The sequence below is a fragment of the Haliaeetus albicilla genome, chromosome 16, assembly GCF_947461875.1.
Source record: "Haliaeetus albicilla chromosome 16, bHalAlb1.1, whole genome shotgun sequence".
NCBI classification, from domain to species: domain Eukaryota; kingdom Metazoa; phylum Chordata; class Aves; order Accipitriformes; family Accipitridae; genus Haliaeetus; species Haliaeetus albicilla.
The window spans coordinates 20671195-20691673 of NC_091498.1; the positions used below are offsets into that span (position 1 = coordinate 20671195).

Here is a 20479-nt window from a genome sequence, read left to right on the forward strand (position 1 = left end):
TGAAAGGATTCCACAGACTTTGCAGGAAGCTGGAGAATGCAACCTGCATTGCATTTATTAGAGACGTAGGAATAAAATATTTTTACTAGTGAATTCAGATAATTGGAACAGCTTGCCTACAATTTGTATAGCATTCAAAGCTTAAATATTATTGGAAAATTGGGGAAAAATTGACTCTTTGAAGGAAAAATGCAGACTGAAGTTATCCTTGCAATTTTCAAAGATGGAGAACTGGAGGACCAGTACGTACTCTATGAATATGCAGAATGAACACAGGCATAATCAAAATGCATTTTAGGAATTTTCAGACTTTAATATATTCCTAAAACTATTGCTTTTTTTATACTGTGTGTTCTTTTACATTTATACACACACACAAACATAAAAAATTAAAGAAATATTGTAGCTTTACCACGCTGTTAGTATAATCCACATGCAGAATTTCCAAAGAACTAATTTTCAGTCTTCAAGGGCTTTGTCAGGCATAACAGGCTTTTCTGTTAGCTGGAAAAAGAAGTAGAAATAGTCAAGTTGATGTGATGGAACATCTTGGAACATAAATGCACACAGTGCTTCCTTATGGGCTGAGTGTGAATTCCTGAATATGATCACTTTTGTGGGTCAGTGGGATTTTGGTTAGCTACAGAAAAGCAGACTGCAGACCAGTGGAACATACATGCTGTCCTACCACACTTGACAGCAAGCCTTTCTTGCTGACTTCAGGAGCTGTGCTTACGTTCTGTGAAGCGCATGTTATGTATTGCTGAATGCCGAGGTTTTGGTGCTTTATCCTGACACCGTTCAAAGCCAGCTGACTGCTGTTGTCCCTAGCACACTGAGGGGCTGAATGGGAGGACGTCTCTGGTGGCACAGCACCCCTGATTTCCTGCTCTCGTCAGTGACAGTGGATCAGAGACTGCGTGACTGTGGATATGCAGCATCCCCTCACCTTCTTCTGTCCCTTACCATTGTTTTTTGTTGTAGTTGCTCATCTCTTAGTAAAGCCAACCTCCTTAGCTGATTTCCACCCCTTTATCCATCCCGTGCTGTTGCAGTGCCATCATCCAGATTTGTGTGGAATACACTGCTGCCAAGGAGGACTTGCCTGAGGAAAGGAGTAGAAACAGTGTGATTTAAACCAGCCTGACCTTGGTGTCTGGGCACTCTACAAGTTTTCTCTTCCTTCAGTTTAGTGTGTATCTATCTGTAAACTAAGTGACAAAATCAAACTGATTGAAGTTAGGTTTAAACCCCTGTAAAAATCCTGTGCTGCATGAAGTAAGGCAATGTAAGTAACCTGTATTATTATTTATTTTTTAAAATGCTCTTAGTTGCACATCTACAAATTTAGAATTGTTTTTATCAGTTTTGCTCTGCAGGCAGCAGGAAAAGCTTTGTCTTTGAAAACATAATCTGAGGGAAACCTGGCAATTCCTTAAAAAATTGAAAACCTGAGTTGAATGGTAGCTTATATGTGTCCTCAATTTATGATGCTAGGTAAGACAAAAAATGGAAGAGCAGGTTGCTCAGAAATCATCTGAACTGGAACAGTATTTACAGAGAGTACGTGAACTGGAAGAAATGTATAAGCAGCTACAGGAAGCTTTGGAGGATGAGAAACAGGCACGTCAAGATGAAGAGACTGTAAGAAAACTTCAAGCCAGGTATGGCTTTGACCTAGTAGAGATTTATTTCAATTCCTCGCTCCCTGCCCCTGCAATAATAAATAACTGTGCCATAGTATTAAAGATAGTTTGCATCTTGGACACGCTGCTGGAAGGGGGGAAATAGCTTGAAGTTCAAACACAGGATAGATTTTTTTTTTTTTTCCCTTAAGCTATGAAAGCTAAAGCTGGTATTTATGATTTTTTTAATATGTTTGATTAGCCCTTAGCAGTGGGAGTGCTCAGCAATTTCAGAAAAGCAGGCACGCTCGTTTTTCATCAGCTGTTGTGCATGTCAGCACTTGAAAAACTGAGATCACTCTGTACAGAATTTTCAATTGTGTATTTTATAAAGCAGCAACTGTACATATGACTTTCTGCTGAATTTTATCACAGGTTTAAAATGTAATTGATAAAGGGTTAAGTCTCATTTTACTCATATGGGCTTTGTTTAATGTGGTTTGTTTATTCATCTAGTCAGTCTTCCTAAGACAATTAAGATAACTTATGCATGCTTGTTTCTTCTGTGGTTTTCAGTGTTGTATATTTGCATTATTGACTAAATTTTCTGAATAGCACTTTGTAGCAGACTGCTTGCACTGCTGGCATGATTTTCAGCTTTACACTGAAGACAAGCCAACAAGCAATAACTTTTTCCCAGCTTCCCAAGTATTTAAAAAAAAAAAAAAAAAAAAGGAAAGAAAATAATTAGCTTGGCTTCCTTACACATGTGCTACATAATAGATACATCTTGCTTTAAAGTGCAGTTAACATTGCAATCCCCATTGCAGATTACTGGAAGAGGAGTCCGCAAAGAGAGCTGAACTGGAAAAATGGCACCTGCAGCAGCAACAGACCATTCAGATGACAGAAGCAGAGAAGCAAGAGCTAGAAAACCAGAGAATGATAAAGGAACAGGCTCTTCAAGTTGCTATGCAGCAACTGGAACAACTTGAACTGGAAAGGAAGGAGGCCCTTGAGCAATATGAGGTGAGCTGTTCTGTTCATCAGCCTCTCATACTTAGCCAGGTATTCAGTAATTTAACTGAAGTTCATCAATATTATGTTTCTTTTCTTTAAGGATTAGTATGGCACAAAAATTATAGTAACAGGTAGGATGGTTATGCGTTGGGTTTTTTTGGCCTAGACCAGTAGATATAATTGAAGAAAAGGACATGTTTCGGACACAACCACCTCCTTTATTCTTTTGTCCCAATTTGCATGCAAGTCAGCTCAGTCATATCCATCCTGAAACACTCTGTGTACGTTTGTCTTCTACTGTAGACTAACTTCTTATGTAGTCCCATTGCTGTCATAACTAAATGCCTTATGCTTTTGAATTAGTTATTCTTGCAGTGTTTTGATGATGTCATGGGGCAATATTGTCTTCTACAGCTGAAAAAACAATGTGCTACTGTAGGCCCTTGCTCCTCAAAAAGGTATTTAAGCACTAAACTGATGTCAAGGATAGCTAGGAATTATCTCAGATTCTCAGTGTGTAGCAATGCCTCACGTCCCAAATGCCAGGCCTGTTCTCTGTTCCACTGAGTGGTTTTGGTGAAGGTCAGTAGCTGTATTCATGGAAGAAATAAGAGTCAGAATCCAGCGAGTAGAGAGTCTGAAGTGCTGCTATTTTCTAGGGCTAGTGAGGTGTTGATCCTGTGTGTATTTATGTCAGGAAACAAAACATGACTGAATTTCTGTTTAACTAACTAGGGAGTGTGTTTATGCTGTCTCTGTGCCCTTGAAGTTAGCTCCGTGAAGGACAAGCTAGTGAGCTGTCTCGACTGGCACAGAATACAAATGCTGCAGTGACTGCAAGCAAGGGCCCAGGTGGTGTAGTTCTGGCCACTTTACAACTTACCATGTTGGTGTTACATCTAACACCATTGTTAGATTGCTTTCAGCTAATACCTAATACTTGACTTTTTTTTAGATGACATCTCAGGGTTTTTGTATATGAAACATCATTTATTACTCCACAGGAATTGCTGAATACAATAGACATTAAAAAAACCAACCAACCAAAAAAAAATCCACAAAACAAATGATGGAGTAGGTCACTGCAATAGTTGATTCATTATTTTAGAAATAATTAAACATTCTGGCATTCCATTTGGAATTGACCAAAAGACTGGTTTAGACTGAAGAATACCTCTTTCTTGCGTGGGCGTAACAGCAGTGGTCCTTTTCCTAGCTTACATTTTATGATTTCTGATAGTGAGGGAATACCTACTAGCTGGTCTTAGTTTGGATCAGAAAATGCATCTTTCTGTTTTGAAACTATGGTTTATGCTTTCAATCTTCATGAAGACTAGCCCTACTTATGCAGCTACAGAATCTTGTAAAACCTGGTTATTTTTGGATTCTGCTTTGACAGCTTACTTTTGTACAGCTAGCAACTGACTAAATTACTTAGGATGGTTAGAAATTAAGTTATTCTGTCTACATTAAACGGAGTGCTTGCTGAATTAGTGTGGTTCTGTCTTTAGATTTAAAAGGATGGTATTTCTTTTTATATAAACAGAGTAAAGTTGTTCTTGTTTTCAAGTGGGCTATATCTTATTTCAGGAGGTTAAGAAGAAGTTGGAAACAGCAGCTAATAACACCAAGAGCTGGAAAGATAAAGTAGCTCATCATGAGGGATTAATTCGACTAATAGAGCCAGGTAAGTTATCAACAACATTTCAAAAAATACATATTCATTCTGTCCCATACACTTAGATCACCTAGTGATTTACTGAAGTCTGCCTTTTCCTGTAGCTTATTGGTTTCATGGCAGCCTATAAATATCCCATTTGTGAGAACTGCTGATGGTAACTTTCAAGTCTTTACCTCTACTGGCCCTACTACCACAATTAATTCTTTTTATTATTATTGTTTGTTTGTTTATTTAAAACAAAGCAGGATCAACCTGAACATTGCATGGTTTGGGTGTTTAATGCAGTTAGCATAAATGCTAATGGCCAAAACCATGAAGGTAGCTCAAATACTTGATTTTGGGGAAAAGTTTAATATCTTAGCTTAATTAATAGCGTGCCAGCCCAGAGGAAAGTGGCTTTGTAATGCAGTGGTGGAGAGAGAGCTTTCCTTCCAGGACATCTCTAAAGGCAAGAAGAAGAGGCATTTACTATTTGGGGTGAGGGGGAAGTTGGGAGATAAGGATGCAAAACATTGCAGCAGTTGACAACTTCTCACACTAAGCACCTTCACTGACAGTGTCCCAGACATTCTTCCCTCCTTGGTTAGGCAGGGTTTCCAGTCACAGAAGAGACAGCACTTACCAAATCATCCCGTGGCGACACTCAGCCAGTCCCACCGACAGTGGGTGAGCGATGTCCCTGTCGGAAACGCCTGTTTCAAGTACTGCACTCTATTTTCCAGGCTCCAAGAATCCTCACTTAATCACCAACTGGGGCCCGGCTGCGTTCACTGAAGCTGAACTCGAGCAAAGACAAAAGAGCTGGAAAGGGAAAAAAAACACTTCTGAGTAACGATGGTAGCTGATGTATCGTTCATGAACAGAAGCCCACCTTTGTTCGTTCTGCTTTGCATAGAGCAGCTTCTTGCTTATAAAGATCTTAGTTTGCTCAGCAGGTTGGGCCCTTCTACAAAGGAAATACTGTTTACCACATAGGAGTGTCTACTCAGAGCTCAGTAACTATAATATGTGGTGTCTGACAGTACTTGCTGTTTTCCCTCACATTTCTAGAAACTGTTCTTTTATACAAAACTTCTCAACTGAAGATGTTTATTTAAATGTAGCTTGTGACAGATTTGTATCTATACTAGCCTGTAACCATCTGACAGCATCTAACCAATCAAGCAGTGTGACCTTCATTCCAAAAAGTTAGGGAAGCAATTGTTTCATTGGTTCAGTTAGTTTAATTTAAACCCAGGCTAAATCAGTCCTGGAGGTTCTGTCCAACTCTGAGACTGAGCATTACCTTTCCTTCCATTGTGTCTCCTTTTATTTTTCCCTGTCCATCTGTTGCTCTTCGCATGGTGCTTAGTGCTTTACCCTTAGTGAGGGTAGACTGGCATCACTGGGCACCTGCTGGCTGGTTGGATTTTGTGTCCTGTTTTCCTCTGTTTGCAGGAATCCAGACAAAAGAACTGGAAATAGATATGTACAAAATGCTGCTGTAAAACATTTGGAAAAAATAGTCATGCAAGATTGTTCTTGTACTGTCTCGTACTTGAGAAGCACTAAAAAAAACTCTTGAGAGTTCTCTTCATAGTTTAAAAGATGCACAGTTTTGACTTACAGATTTCTGGAGCAGATGAATGGAAGATGGATGATAGCGCGTACAGGCCAAATGCCATCTGCATCAAGGCTATGTTTGTGCAAGAAATCTGATTATAACATACCACCATTTTAGATGCAGCACTTTTGTCTTATTCTTAATTGGAGGCCAGATTTAAAAAAATGCAAGAGGAAAACGAAATTTGATGCTTTTATTTTAGATAAAAATGATAAATGTGTAGCAACAGTGCTTTAGAAAAAAATAATTCTCATCGGTAAAATAATTTCAGCATTTCTAAGTAACAAGTCTTCCCAAAAAGCCTACTGCTCTGCCTCAAAATTCTCTCCTGGGACAAAGCCAGTTATTTCTGTTTCTGTAGGGAAAAGGAACAAGTCTGTGATTTTGCTTTGTAGATCTCCCATGCCAGACAAGAAGCCAGTCTATTGCCAAGTGAAATAGTATTCTTGCTGGGTTGTACAGATGTTTTGAGAACTAAGTCTCCCCTCCTGAAGAGCAGGTGCCCATTGTTGTGGCTTGTTAGTCAGCTTTGACCTTTGTATGTACACTGAACTTGTACAACCATCTCTTAGCACCTGCTTTTTAGGTCAGCTAAATGTTAAATTATTTTTAGTAAGAAGTGAATTTTCCAGATGGATAACCAGTGCATTTGTGTACAGCATTGTGATACTTGGATCTCAGAAGAGCAGAAGCTTTACAGATGTGATCTTCAGCTTTGGAAGTCAATAGCATTTTATTTGCCTGTTTACTAAGACTCACTCAGATACTGAATCTTCTCAGACATTTATTCTCTGGTTATATTTTTATACTAATCGAAATCTTTAATGTTTCAGTAAATGGAGTGCTGATTAGAATGGCAGGAAAATCCAGGATCTTCCTATTTGTATTTACTGTACAGGAAAGCAATAGTTCCTTAAGCTTGCTAACAAGGCATTTTTAAAATTGATTATGTTTACAGAAGAAATGTGAAAAACTGCAATAGAAATACTAATGTATACATTGTTAAACTTTGCTAAAGGAGATGGAACAGTATTTATAACTACCAAACATCTTTTATGTGGAGAGCAGAAGGTGTATTGGGGCTAAACTTGTTTAATTTTTCTAACAGTCTTTATTTTGGACAAATGTTTTTTTAAGAACACCAAATGATGCATGTTTTCATATTTTTTACTGTTCTTTAGAATTGGCTATTTAATAAAGTAATACGAAGTCATTTACATTTCTGAATTAATTGATTTCTTTTTGCATGGGTTTCTTTTGGGTTACTGGAGTTCAGAATCCAGTAACTATTGGGTGGAAGTATTACTCTGAGGGAAGAAATATACTCTTAATTGTCTGATCAATGGGATTTAGATTAAAGCTATAATAAAGGCAACGGTCACACAGTTAATACAATATAATTTGTCTTAACAGAATGACTTCTCTTACAGTTTGTATTTGGTACACCTTGATACAGTATAATAATGCTCAGGTATTACAGACAGCATTGCTCAATAACTGTATTTTGAGGGTGCAGTTTAGCTGTTTTCTGAAACACAAAGCATGCCACGTGGGAAGTTAATTGATAGAACAGTTGCATCTACAGTAACATATCAATTAAAGTGGTAGCCTGGGACAAGGGTGGACCAGCTCTTACCAGCGAGCTAAGGGGGGAAAACATCTGTGGAGTCAGGGTACCTTAGCACATACAGACAATGTGCCTCTGCAGGCAAAACAGCCCTTCGTTAAAATGTCATCTGCATGTGTCTGCCTCAAGTTATTTCTTAGTCACTATTAGAGGAGGAAATGACACAAATCTCCCTTTAGGTTTGTTGTCCCTGCTTGCTCTGACAAATTAAGAAAGCTTTGTGTGAAGTGTTGCATAGTAGAAGTGGGGGAAGAGGTTGATTTAAAAACTAACTAATTGCATTTTGAGCAAAAATACCACTTCAGACTAAGTCCATTAAAGCTACAGTAAACACAGCATGCAAAGAGAGAGTAGAGCTGTGAGTCAGTCACCACATCTCATGAAACTGCAGCATGGAAAACTGCATCCCTGGTGCGGTATCATTTCCAGTGAGCCCAAAGGTTGCAGCACTCCTATTGCAAGAAACCCAACAAGACTGCTAATGGTGAGGATATCCTCAATTAAATGTGATGATGCTATGGTCGTCTCTGTTCTGCCCTGAGAAGCCTTGCAATGTTGTAGGGCCTTAAATACACGCCAGGCTTACCTATGCAGAAGCTGCTGGAAAGCTGCATCTGCTGTTCTTGAATCCTTGGTAAGATGCACTGGAGGGCTTAGTCCACTTGTTTTGTCTGCCAGATTCAGGTTTGCCTGCTGCTGATGGTGGAACAATCCTGCAAACCCACAGTGCTGTACAATGCTTTTTTTTTTTTTCTCCTGAGAAGACAGACAGGATTTTTTTGCCCTGTGACTGTTTTACGGAGCTGATTTATGAGACTGAACAAGGATGTAACATGTATTCCCAAACTGTAACAGGCTGGTTTCCAGCAACTCATATTACTTGTGTTTAACTTTTCTGCAAGCGCAGCCACAAAAGCAAAGCCTATATGGGAAAGCAACAGCATGCTAGGACAGTATCTGTATCTTGGGGCTGGGGGGGGAACCCAACCCCAAAAGAAACCGTTCAGTCACGCAGGCCTTCTGGAACAGTAGCTGCACCATCCATTTCAGTAAAAGTGAACTGAAAATAACTGCTCTGATTTTTATCTCAGATATGTGAAGCAGTTAAGTAAACAATTTTTGAGCAAACCAGTGCATGGCCAGGAGAGGGGATATCCATAAGGTCTTTCAGCTGCTTCGGGGGGAGAGGTAATTATTTGTTCATAAAGTAAAGTGCACAGAAGAGAGGAGTTATAACATGCCATAAAGTTGTTACCGCTAATCGAATGTCAATCTCCCGCCACGCTAGCAAGATTTTAGTTCCCCCACTCACCAGTTAGTTGGGACTTTCCAACTCCGCTACACTGGTTATTTGACAACTGTGGCTTTCCCTTGTTTTGTTTTACCTTTTCGCTTCAGGTTGTGAGCCCCGGCGGCTCCCCCCGCGCCCGGCTGTACCCGCTGGGACCGTGGAGCAGGGGGCGGCGGGGCCAGAAGCAGAACAAGGGCCGGGGCCGGGGCCGGGGCCAGAGGCAGAACAAGGGCCGGGCCGGGCCGGGGCAGATCTCTGGACTCCAGCCGCCACCTGGTGGTGGCTGACCCCTTCAGCGCCCCGGCTTCCCCGGCCTGCGTTAGTGGCAGGGGCTTCATCACCCTGGGAAGGTGTCCCAAGACGACGAAAACCACCCTTCAGCTTCGTTCCCCTTCAACAGCTGCAGCAGCCATTTACAAGAGAGCAGCACGACGACGTACGAAGGCTGGAAAAATGTTAAGAAGTACGCAAACCAGGTCTCCTGCTGTATTACGCCTACCTCGCTGCCGTTGTGGTAGCACGTTGTTGTCCTTGAGTTCGTGAGCCAGTTCAGTTCTTCTGTTACCTCAACTCAGTGTATCTGATCCCAGAGACTTCCTGTCAGCCTAGGAAAAAGGATTTTACAACACGAGTGTTACCACTGGCCCGAGATGATAGATTTATGCTCAGACCCTTGAAGCTAACTAACAATTCATGCGTATTTTCAAAAAAAACCCAACCCCACCCCAGCCCACCATGGAAGGACAATGCATACAGTGGGATGCATCACCCAGCAAGCTCTCAGCTGCAGCGCAAAGCTTGGGCTGCCACACAGCCTTCCTAATGGGAGTAAAGGAGGGCAAGGCAAAAATGTATAAGGAAGGCTTCTTACCTGCAAATAGTGTTTTCCCAGGTGCCTCGTGTACATGCCTCATTTATCCTTCACCCCCCATCCTGTTCTCTATCCTAGGTGCTCATTGACCTGCAGGATAAAAAGGCTGCAAGAGTGGTGCTGAGAGTAGGATGGGCAATGTGCTAAGTCACAAATGGGGGGGGGGAGGAACAGGGACGACGACACGGGACAAAAAAGAGACTAGCCGGTGGTTTGAAACACTTCGGGCGTGCCCACCTGGCAGGGTGAGCAGCCATACAGACATCGTGTCTTGAGGACTCCTGTTACTGCTAATGTGGCCGTGAATTCCAAAATACAATGCAAACAGAAAGTCTGTAACACTACATGAATTTAGAGACTATCATGACTTTCATACATTGAGTCTCACTGTGAGCTTCAACTACTTGGAAATGCCGAGGAAGTGAAAGTGCAGAAAACCACTGTTTTATGAACTGGCTTTCTGGGTATGTCAAAAGTACACATCCCCCCCAAAACTGAAAGGCCACTGGTTTTTTTTTTTAACACTTAAGATGAAAAATGATTTGGAAAAAAAGTAGCTGCTGCTCACCTCCAAAAGAAATTAAAATTGGAACAGTATGGTGCAAAACAAAAGATAAAAACATCCTGAAAAGCCTTAAGGGGGAGATTTAATGAGGCAGTTTTTAACACCTACAAAGCCCCTCTCCCCGCTTCTTTCTGATATTTTAGCCTAATTGACAGAGGTAATGTAAAAGGATATGAGTAGCTGGCCAGAGGGAAACCCATGACAGACTGGGCAGAATGTTGATAGGAAAAAAAAAAAAAAAAAAATCACAACTCCAGAACAATTTCACTCACTTTTCCCCATTGGTCATTATTTTAAATTCCTTAATAAATAAGCATATAAAAAAATAACCCTTTCTACCTTAGTCAGTGTGCTCATTGCTCACATCACTCTCCTGCCTATCAAAGGTGCTTGCTCTAGCACTAGCTTTATACACTGTTATTAATATAATTGCTAATTAATAGAGCTACTTGCCATGGCTACAGCACACAAGCAGCTTTTACAGGACCTGGGCCTAATGTCTTTGTGCAAACACTCACCTGCCATTATTCCTGTTGTCACCTATTTTCTGAGCACACGACAGCGACTGGCGCAGGCAATGCAGACTTCACCACAAGGAACCTACCAGAGTGTTTGTGACGATGTTTGAGCACGATTCACACGGGTCTGTGTCAGCTGCTCTCACCCACAGTCTTGCCACAAGGCGCCCGTGTCCTTTCACCTAACTTGGCCAGCAAGTCTGATTTGAACATGTTAGTATCTATCTCGGATGGGATTAAGAACTCAAGCATTGACATGAGACAGTTTCAAAAGCAGCCTTGGCTTTCTCGGTGTTGACATTTATTAGCTGTTTCAATGCCTACCAGAGCATGGGGATTTCTCTTTCTACTCCAAAAGGCTTCTGCAAGCTTCAGCCCCAACACATCATGCAAGTGCTGGGGAAGTCCAGCTCCTCTGGGGCATTGGTTCCTTGGTCTTGACTAAAAACGGAAAAAAACACTTAAAAAACTATTTAAGTTCAGACTCTGCTTAGACACCTTTAGAAAGTCCCTCTCACAGCATAGCTGGGACTGAAATTTCGCATTTGGAGCAGCCTAAGGTTGTGTTTTCCTAACAGTTTCCTTTGTCAGTGATGCATTGGGCCATTTTGCTCTTTCCAAGCCATGAAGTCGACCGCCACGTCTGCCTGCAGGGGAGGAGCATGCCTCATTTTGCAGCTAGGCTTTTCCCCCTGCCAGAAAGATTGTGTTGGCCCTGGGCTGCTTTTTCCCAGAGAGAAGGTGGTAAATGATGGGGGGTACAGCCTGCTCACACACAGGTTCCCCCCCAAAAAGCTGAGCCACCGCTCAGGCACTCAGTGGGGAGCTGCTCCCTGTGAGGATGGAGGTGGCATCTTCTGTGTTTGCTGTTCTGCTTTAGCGTGGCCATTGCCTGCCTGTGAGGGTTGCGTGATGCCCAAGGAGGTCGCTGCTGGCCCATGGAGCATCCCGGGGAGAGGGTTGGCCAGAAACAACCACCACCCCAAGCCCGGTCTGGCAGCATAGCTGTACGTGGCCCTGCTTGCAAAAGGAACTTGCCTGCCCGTGCTCCCGCATACTGCCTCCACTTGTCACCATTAGAGCTGGCAAGAGCCAAACCCACAACCACTCTCAGGCCACCTCCAGCCAGCAAATCCTCCTCACCGGCAGGAGAAAATCCAGAGCATATATTCCTTGAAATCCCATTTCCAAGGGCCGGGCGGCCAAGGGCCGGGCGCAGGCACGGGGTTCGGTATGAGAACCAGCTTGGCAGAACAGCTCACCAAAGGAAAAGGGGAGGAAGAAAACCACCCTGGGTGCCAAACGCCCTCGCTGGGCTGGGCCGCTCCCCGGCCTTTCTGCTGCCTCTGCAGGGCACGGACGGGGTCCTGCGCGGCTTCGAGGACAGCTCTGCCTCTGCCTCCCCTCCTCACCCTCCCACCGGTGCCCCTGCCGCCCCGCCGACAGCACCCCAGTCGGCGGGCGCGCACCACCCCGCAGACGGGACGCGCTCCGGCGCGGCGGGCCGGCGCGGCCATTTCAGCAGAGCGCGGCCGGGCGAGCGCTGGGCCCCGGGCGGGCAGCGTGGGCCGAGCCTGCGCCACCTCCGGGCCAGCGGGGCTCCGCCGCCGCTCGCCGCTCCGCCGGTTTTCCGTTCTTTTTCCCTCGCCCCTCCTGACTCCCTACGTGCCGAAGCGGGGCGAGAAGACTGACGCGGTTTTTCCAAAGCCCCCGGCTAGTTCTGGGACCCGCGGCACGGGACTCCGCCAGCTCCTGCCCCGGCAGGCCGGCCAGGCAGCCGCTCCCCCGGAGACGGGGAGAACAATGCGAAATACCAGATCTGCCGCAGGAATGCGGGAGATACCGTGGCGGGGGGCCCTGGTGAGTCTGGGCAGGATTCGCTCACGGCTTGGACGTAGACCAGAGGGTGCCACTCGAACGGCCCTGTCGTCGGGCCGGGGGGTGCCGAAGTGAGGGGGCCCTGCCCCCGCCGGGCGCCGGACGCCAGATGGCAGCCGGACACCGCCGCACGGCCCTGCGAACCGCTCACGGGAGCAGCGCGTCTCGGCGGCGGGCCTGTAATTAATCGCATCTGCGGATGCTGTTGGGAAAGGCAGATTCGCACAGATGCGGTACTGCCCGGGTTTTTTACAGCTGAGTCGGTGGCACGCTCGGAGCTGCGTCACTTGTGTACGTGCGGCAGCACACTGCTGCCGCGGGAGGAAAAACCCGCTCTCCCTTTGCAAGGAAAGCGCACGTAACACCAGACCAGAACCTTTTCGGCGGGTTCGGATGACTGGTCTCACCAAAGAAAAGCCAAAAGAGCGAGGAGCAGGCAAGGCTGTCCGCATACCCGGTCGTCCCAGCTCGGTGGGCTTCTACCTAAGTGCGAAGGCTGAGTGGCAGGGATGCATCTCACCTGCTCCCGAGCTCTGGGCATGTTGGTTACCCTGATTTATTCAGGTGACTGAAACCAGGGTCTGCACCCACAGCTGCGAAGGCCTGATGCTAATTTGAGAGTCATACGGTTACGCTGTTGGGTAACATTTTCCCTCAACGACTTACGAACTTTAATCCAGTTTTGAAATGTAGGGGAGGCTAAGTTGGATTACATCAGCTCAACTGCTCGTGTCATAAACTCTAGAGAAGTGGGACTGGAGGTTTTCTCTTCCAGAAACCTTTTGTTGGCCCACAAAACCCTTGGTTTTTACTTAGCTCAAACACCAAAAGGGGGAGTTCTCAACTTCCTAAAATAAACCAGAGACACCATGATGCCTGCAGGGTATTTGTTTCTCCATAGGAACGTGAACCTGGTGGTTTAGTTTAAGAGAGACTAAGCTAACTCTCACATTTTCTACATTCCTCTTTTTCCTGATATATAAAGATCGACAGGTTTGAACTGTTGTTTTAATGAAAACCTACTACTCCTAGGAGGGTTTCCTGTTTTAGAAAGATGATATTTCAGAGCTACAAAATTCCGAACAATTTGACTTGCTATCACCTTTGTCAGGTCCCTTAACCTCCTTATGCCTCAGCTGTTCACTGCGGAAACACAAGTGATATTTACCCATTGAAAAAGCACACAGACATCTGCAAAATACTCAGCTGTCCCTAAAAAGAGAGGTCTTTAAGCAATACCATGATAAACTGAAATTGCGTCCACAAGGTGCAAATCAGAGATTGCTGCGTGAGGCCTTGGAAAGGGCCATGTGTACCAGGGCAACTGCTGCATGACCAGAGCCCACTGGCACCATCCCCTGCCAGCCCCTCACAGGGTCACCTCCAGCTCCTCTGCCTTTATGCCTGATCCCTGGTGGCCAGAAAAACCTCCTCTGAGCTCTTGGGTAACAACCGCAAATTGAAGCAGCTTTTAGCTCTCTAATTAACTGGAGCTAAATCACCACGTAGCTACCCTCAAAGTGTCAGGAAAATTAAGCTAGTAGTCATAAAGTCACGCTGCACTCCAGCCAAGTCCTCTTTTGTCATCTCTAATCCACGCTACTGAATCAATCCCAGGTAGGTTCCCCCCCTCCCTTGCACATGTGGAGCCCAGAGACATCCTGGGGTAAATCTAAACATGACTGATCTGGATATGGCGTCTCTGGACAGTTTTCAGAGCTTAAGCTCTGCAACTCAAAGCAACAAGCTTTGCAGGTAGGTGCAAATCACTTGTTGAAGGCTCAAGTATTTGTGTTAAACTTGCAAGTACAACAGGACTCTCTAAATATGTTTTTGGTCTTGGAAACTGATCTTCACATCCCAGTTTCATTAATTTTGCAATCCAAAACGTTTTCTTTTCTTTTTTTTTTTTCTTGTCTACTAAAGGCAATTAGGATTGTCCAACTGTTCCAACAATTTAGAAGCTCTAATATGTAAAAACACTTTCTTGTGTTACAAAAGTTTCTCTGAATTGTAAAATGCATTACAAAGGGGAGGGAGTCAGTCCCTTGTACACTGCTGGGGCTGCTCTCCTGGCAGAAAATGACCACTGGCAGCTCGCAAGGCATGGAAAAAGACTTATCGCCCAGACCCTGGAAACACAGTCAAAGCTGCCTTAGCTGGCACTAATCAGCACTGATTTCTCAGCACTAGTCCCTGGAGGTACAGGTCTGCTGACGTCAAGGCTGTCGTTGTTATTGCAGGGCTCACAGCCTTTAAAACATTTTATCTGCAAGCCCTAGTCCAGCGCACTGCACAGAAAAGCTCTTCAAACGCTTCTGATAGGGCGGCTGGGACATGAGAATGTCGAGTGCTCTTGACGCCTCCCCACTCACCTGCTCCAACTGTGTAGCCAAATGTTTTAGGGATCTCTGAAATACGCACTTTGAGCAGCCAGTTGCTGTCCTGTTCGACTCGGAAATCATCCTGGAACGTTGCTGCCTCCTGTCTGAAGTCCTCTTTTAAAGTCAGGTTTTCTTCCTGCTATGCCGAAGAAGCCTATAAAAAAGGAAAAGACAGCAAAGTTCAGGAAAGCACTTATCTGATATGCAAAAGCTCACAGCTGCAACACAAAGGAATGCACAATGTTCAGGATTACATGCCCATTAGGAAAATAGGAAAGCCACTAATGATTTTCAAAGCTAGGCTCTCACTTGTTATTTCTATCTGGCTATTATTTTTGGGAGATTTGAAGATTCCTTTTATCAGGGAATGTTTCCTGATAATTTCTTACAGAAAGCATTGCTTTTATCCCTTTACATTTCAGGTAGATGAAGCACTTCATAAGCTGCTTGCTGACTACTGCTCAAGGGCAGGAGTAATTGGGTTTTTTGGGGGTGGGGGGAGGCTGAGACGTATCAACTTGCTTGAAGAGCTGGAGCAGCGCCAGCAGCCATGATGAACCAGCCCTGCAGTGACGCGTGCTGGTGGTGGAATGGCACATCGCTGCCCCAGAGAGCCGCTGGTAAGCTGCTTCGCCTTCTGGTGCAGCAGCACAAAGCTGCATGTGGGCTCATTTTCTGTTTCCGTGTGTTCTGCAATGCAGACATCCCCCGGGGTCCCAAAGTCGCAGGATGAAAAACTCATCCTTCCTTTTGGCCCGCATCCTGAACAGACATGTGCACATGCTTAGCGCTGAGCATGTGAGTAGCAACGCTGATCTCCACAGAGCAATCCACATGCTCGAGCCTCTGCACATTTGGGAGCAGGGGAGAGAAGGACACTTGGTTCTTTGGTCGCCTGTTTTACATACCACTGGTGGAAGTCCCATCCAAGAGAGAGCTGTGCAGCAGGATGGCGCTGAACTATGTAGCTATTTTTATTTCCATCACTTGTGGCCTTGCTGAGACCTGCTACGAATTATCTGGGATATTACACCCCAGACGAGTCGAAACAACAGGTCTTGCTGCAGACTGTCTGTGTTTAGTGGGATGATTTAGTTACCGCTTTTCCCCCCACCCCGTTCTCTTCCTTATTCCCATTAGTGACACGTTGGCTGCAGAGAAAAGTTATTCATGCTCTAGAAATGTAATATTTACTCAAAACAATTTTTATTTGGCTTGGCTTCTTCCCAGTGCCATAAAGTGATAGCCAACCCCAAGTGCTTACATAGACAACATGTGCATCTGAGTCATATTTATGATCCCAGTTATAAAAAGCACACAGTCTTGTTGTTTGGTGCAATAGGATGGGACTGAAGGCATCAGCACGTCTTGAGCATAGCCTGTCTCTGGAATCTGCAGAAATTTGCCATGCTCCAAATTTAGAACTTGTGGGTGGAAGCTCAGGCAGGAGCCAACTTTTTATACCATTACATCACAGGAATTGAAGGCTTCATGCCAAAGGATCCAAGGAAATTAATAAAGAGCAGAGGCTGTCCAGCTGTTTGAATTTAAAGTCATGGCAGAGAGGTAATTATTAATAAAAGTGGCTTTATTCAGAACATGGTAATCTCATCGCTTAAATTGAACATATCCCCTCTCTTCACTGCAGCTTACTATTCTGTTGGAACTTGTAAAGATAATAGTAAGGAATTAGCATCTGTAAGAGATAGGCCCAGTGAAGCTGAGGTCGTTCTCAACAGAGAACATGCTTCAGCGATAACTTTCCAGCTAAGTAACGCTCAGCGAGCGCACGCGTTTGCCAGTGGCATCACTGCTCTCCTGGCTGGAGGAGGTGGCTGGAACATGGCGTGCATTTTTCCAGCTAAAACACACAAGGTCTCAAATGGACGGCGATCAAAGCCATATCCAGCTAATTTGAAGAGCAATTCAATTTGTTTGACCTCCCTGCGCTGGGGCAGCCAGCGTAAGCTGAAATGTCACAGCCTCCCAGGAGCCAATGGTGAAGCATCGGGGCCTGTTACCAAGAGGCGCAGGCTGACCCAACTGACCTTCCAGACTGTTTGGAAGGCACCGTGCATGCCCACAGCCCCAGCAATGAACGGCCCTGCGCGCAGAGCGTGGCTGTGGCTTGGGTAAGAGGCAGTGCCGACGCTGGGAGGGGACCATTGCCTGTGCATCTTTGGGCTATGCCCCGACAGAGCGTGGAGTCCAGGTCTGCTAGATGCTGCTTTCTGCACCTCAAAAGCACAGCGCGCGCAATAGGCACCTTCCTAGCTCCAATGGTGAACCTGCAGCCCCCAGCAGGACAGGCTCCACAGAGGAAAAAAAAAAGGGTCTGCACACAGAAAGGGGCTCTGGGGTCTAGGTGCTGAGACTCTTCATGCCCAGGGCTGAACACAGGCTTGCCACAAAACATATAGCCAGGAGAATACAGCAGTGTCTTTGGAAAAGGGCAGCCCTGATAACTTAAATCATGTTGGTGTGCAGCTTCAGAGATTTACAGTTTATACTCTCCTCAAGAGCATACAAAAACTATGAACAATTAAAAATTTAGCTCTAGGTTCTCTAGGAAGTTCCCTATTCCCATTTTACAGATAAACAAACCAAGGTGGGAAGCAACTAAAAGCTTCTTCACACTGGAGCGATATTATCAGCAAACCAAACATTAGACTTCCCAAAGACATGCTCCTGCACCCACAAGTATGCCGTCATGTTTGCACATGTATTTCTTGCAGCAGCACATACCAAACAGCTTTATGCATCCATGCCTCACCGGGAGCCAGCACAGCAAAGACTGGGACCTGCAGCTCCCAGCATCCCCTACTTTGGTCTAAGCACCCCCCCACCCGCCCCCAGCATCCCTTTCTCCAGGGAGAGCAGATTTAAAACAAAACAAAACAAAACAAAACAAAACAAGAAACAAACCACTTCAACCACATGTCCACAGGGTGACAATTTCCACAACGGGAAGACAACAGTTACTGGTAGGGAAAAGTAAGGGATAAAATAGCAGAAATCAAGTCATTCTCCATTTCTTAAATGTGGTGTTTGCCCCTGCAACACAGGCAGGTATGTGTAGGGGGTGTTACAAGACTTCAGGCTGCTCTACATTCAACAGGCTCCATTACTAGATAAACTTCTTGTATTTTACCTAGAAAAATAAGATGCAAACGATTCATTCCTGCCAGAGAACCCACTGAGAAATCCTGGCCCTGCTCAAGTACAATGCTTCAATGCTATGTACTTTTTTCCCAACTTGTAGCTGATGGTGCTGGACTGTGTGTTTTATATTTTGTGAATAGCTACAATCATCTAGAGATTAAAAAACTCAGATTTATTAAACATTCCATTTATAGTTAAGAGACACCGTCCTGTGACACATGACTCACAGAGGTAAGCTGAGGCGCTGCAGTGGGCGAGGAGAGCCTTTGGCTGCTGCTTCGCGGTGTGATGGGAGATGTCTTTCTGGGAACCTGGAACTGGACTGGCTCCTGCGGCCAGCTTGTCCATGCAGCCGCATGCTGAAAGCATCTGACATGGCTTTGAAGCATTTCTCCACTTCAGCAAAGAATGGCATGAGGTGACCTTGAGGAGGGACAATACAGCGTTTTCCTTGACTGCCCAAAATACCTGCAATATGGGACTTAAAAGGAGGAATGGACTTGAGTAATTGGATACCTTGAAGAGAAATTTATTTTTAAAAATGGTTATGAGAGACAGAAAGCACCCCAAAACTATCACCAGATATTTGCCATAGTAAAAAGACAAAAGATTCCTTATTTCCCACTTGAGTGCCCCAAGGTAGACTCAGTTTGAGGAGTGAAGTAGCCATTTTACTTGCAGTCTCATGCTGTTACTCCACAGCTTTTCAGTGCATGCTCCATCTTGCACTAGAGTCTGCAACCACATGCCACTGCCCCTTTGACATGTAGATAGAAGGCGGAAGAAAAAAGTCAGCAAAATGAGCAGTCTTAAGGATACCGTCATGCACCCCAGAAGCTGGGAATGCCTACCTGTCAAGAGCCAGACAGTGGATACTCATTGTCCTCAGTCCTTCCTTTCAGATATTGCAGGATAGTAACCTCACTTCCTGAAGCACTGTGCTAGACAAATAATTGTAATAAGCAAGTGATTCTATGGAGATAGATGAAACACTTCAAGCTATAAGCCAACAAGTTTCTAACCATGGCTAATCTCTAACTCTCTTCCCGCTGAAGTCAGCGGTGATCCCTCCCACCCATCCACAGTCATTAGAAATGCAGCAAGCATTTAAAAATTTGGAAACCTTGCCCATTCTTACCACTGGGCAAGAGTCAGATTTCCAAAATGCTATTTATGCTGCATAGAAACTTTCTTCCCAGAAGTCCCTCTGCCTCCAGCAGATAATCCCTTATTTCACTGCTAGTTCTAGATGCAGCCAACCGTCATCTTATTTAAAAGTCATTCCCTTGGCCATCATTTTCCAACAATGGTAGCAATAAATACATTTAATCAGCTAATTTACCTTCTGCAATCACAAAGCTAGACTAACAACTTGTTTTATCTTCTGGCATGTAGCTTGTAAAACCAATTCAAACTAGTAGCACAGAAATTAATACTAATACATAAAATATGGAGAAGGGTTTTATGAGAAGGTGGGTTTGTGGCTTCTTGTTTTGCCTTTTTTCATGAGATTCTTAAAAGTCTCAAACCCTGAAATTAAGGAACCTTGGTGGTGCCTTATTTCCCAGCAGTTTCTTTAAAAGATGAGCTGTTCGGAAAGCATGGAAAGTATTAAGAGTCATTGCTTTGATGTCTTTAATAGAAATTTGGGATGGATTTGAAAGAAATGAGGAAAGTGCTGTTATTTCCTTTTGGAATGGCAGTCTGACATGACTGATGCTGTTATACAACAGAGTGACCAAATGGCAGTGCACACACTAACCCAGCAGCGGGCCGAGGAACTCGTCCTCCTAATCAAGTTTATAGCTGGATGCTAATGGCCTCAGCAAACAAACACTTATGTTTATTATAACAGAATGAACAGAATGTACCACAGAGAATATGACTCACTTTTCCATAGGACGCCTGTCTATTCTCTGGGTTTGAATAATGAAATATTGCACCTCTCACTTGCAGTTTGTTTTACAAAGTTTTAATGAGTTCATCCCAATGAGCTGTAGCCCTGCCACATAAAAACTGATTCATTTGCCTTGTGAAAACAAGCATGCCTTTTGACAGGACACTCTGCACTAGGCCCTACTAAATCAGCCAGAGAGACTAGACTCACTCACAGGTGGTTTTAGTCTTGAGTGCTTTTTGAAAATGAAAATATGCAGTCAGCTTCAGCATGTTGACTGCTTTCCCTTGGGTGACAGGCTGTCCTGTTGCATCCAAAGTACCCCTCCTCTCCTCCTCCTCTGTACAGAGTTTGCCT

General features: G+C 44.5%; 1 protein-coding gene and 1 long non-coding RNA gene across 15 annotated transcripts in view; one reads left to right on the forward strand and one right to left on the reverse strand.

The window, feature by feature from the left end:
- SWAP70 (switching B cell complex subunit SWAP70) overlaps positions 1–7142 on the forward strand; it is a 41645-nt gene extending 34503 nt beyond the window's left edge. For all 3 annotated transcript variants that reach the window (XM_069803828.1, XM_069803826.1, XM_069803827.1), the window contains 4 exons: positions 1498–1664; positions 2456–2654; positions 4236–4332; positions 5049–7142. In XM_069803828.1, coding sequence (XP_069659929.1) covers positions 1498–1664; positions 2456–2654; positions 4236–4332; positions 5049–5158 — 573 coding nt within the window. In that variant the 3' untranslated portion in view covers positions 5159–7142. The remainder of the gene's footprint in view (positions 1–1497; positions 1665–2455; positions 2655–4235; positions 4333–5048) is intronic.
- Positions 289–19344, reverse strand: LOC138689286 (uncharacterized). 12 transcript variants are annotated; one of them, XR_011328149.1, is made up of 10 exons: positions 19248–19344; positions 18901–19166; positions 18453–18706; positions 15055–15217; positions 11126–11242; positions 9719–9808; positions 9347–9452; positions 8143–8478; positions 4949–5780; positions 289–1105 (listed from the first exon to the last, which is right to left on the reverse strand). It is a non-coding gene; the product is annotated as an uncharacterized lncRNA (long non-coding RNA). The 12 variants fall into 12 exon arrangements; XR_011328150.1 differs by lacking the exons at positions 18453–18706; positions 18901–19166; positions 19248–19344 and adding an exon at positions 15453–15811 and having other exon boundaries at positions 4949–5127; positions 5612–5780; XR_011328145.1 differs by lacking the exons at positions 18453–18706; positions 18901–19166; positions 19248–19344 and adding exons at positions 10802–11001; positions 15453–15807.
- Between the last annotated feature and the right edge of the window lie 1135 nt (positions 19345–20479).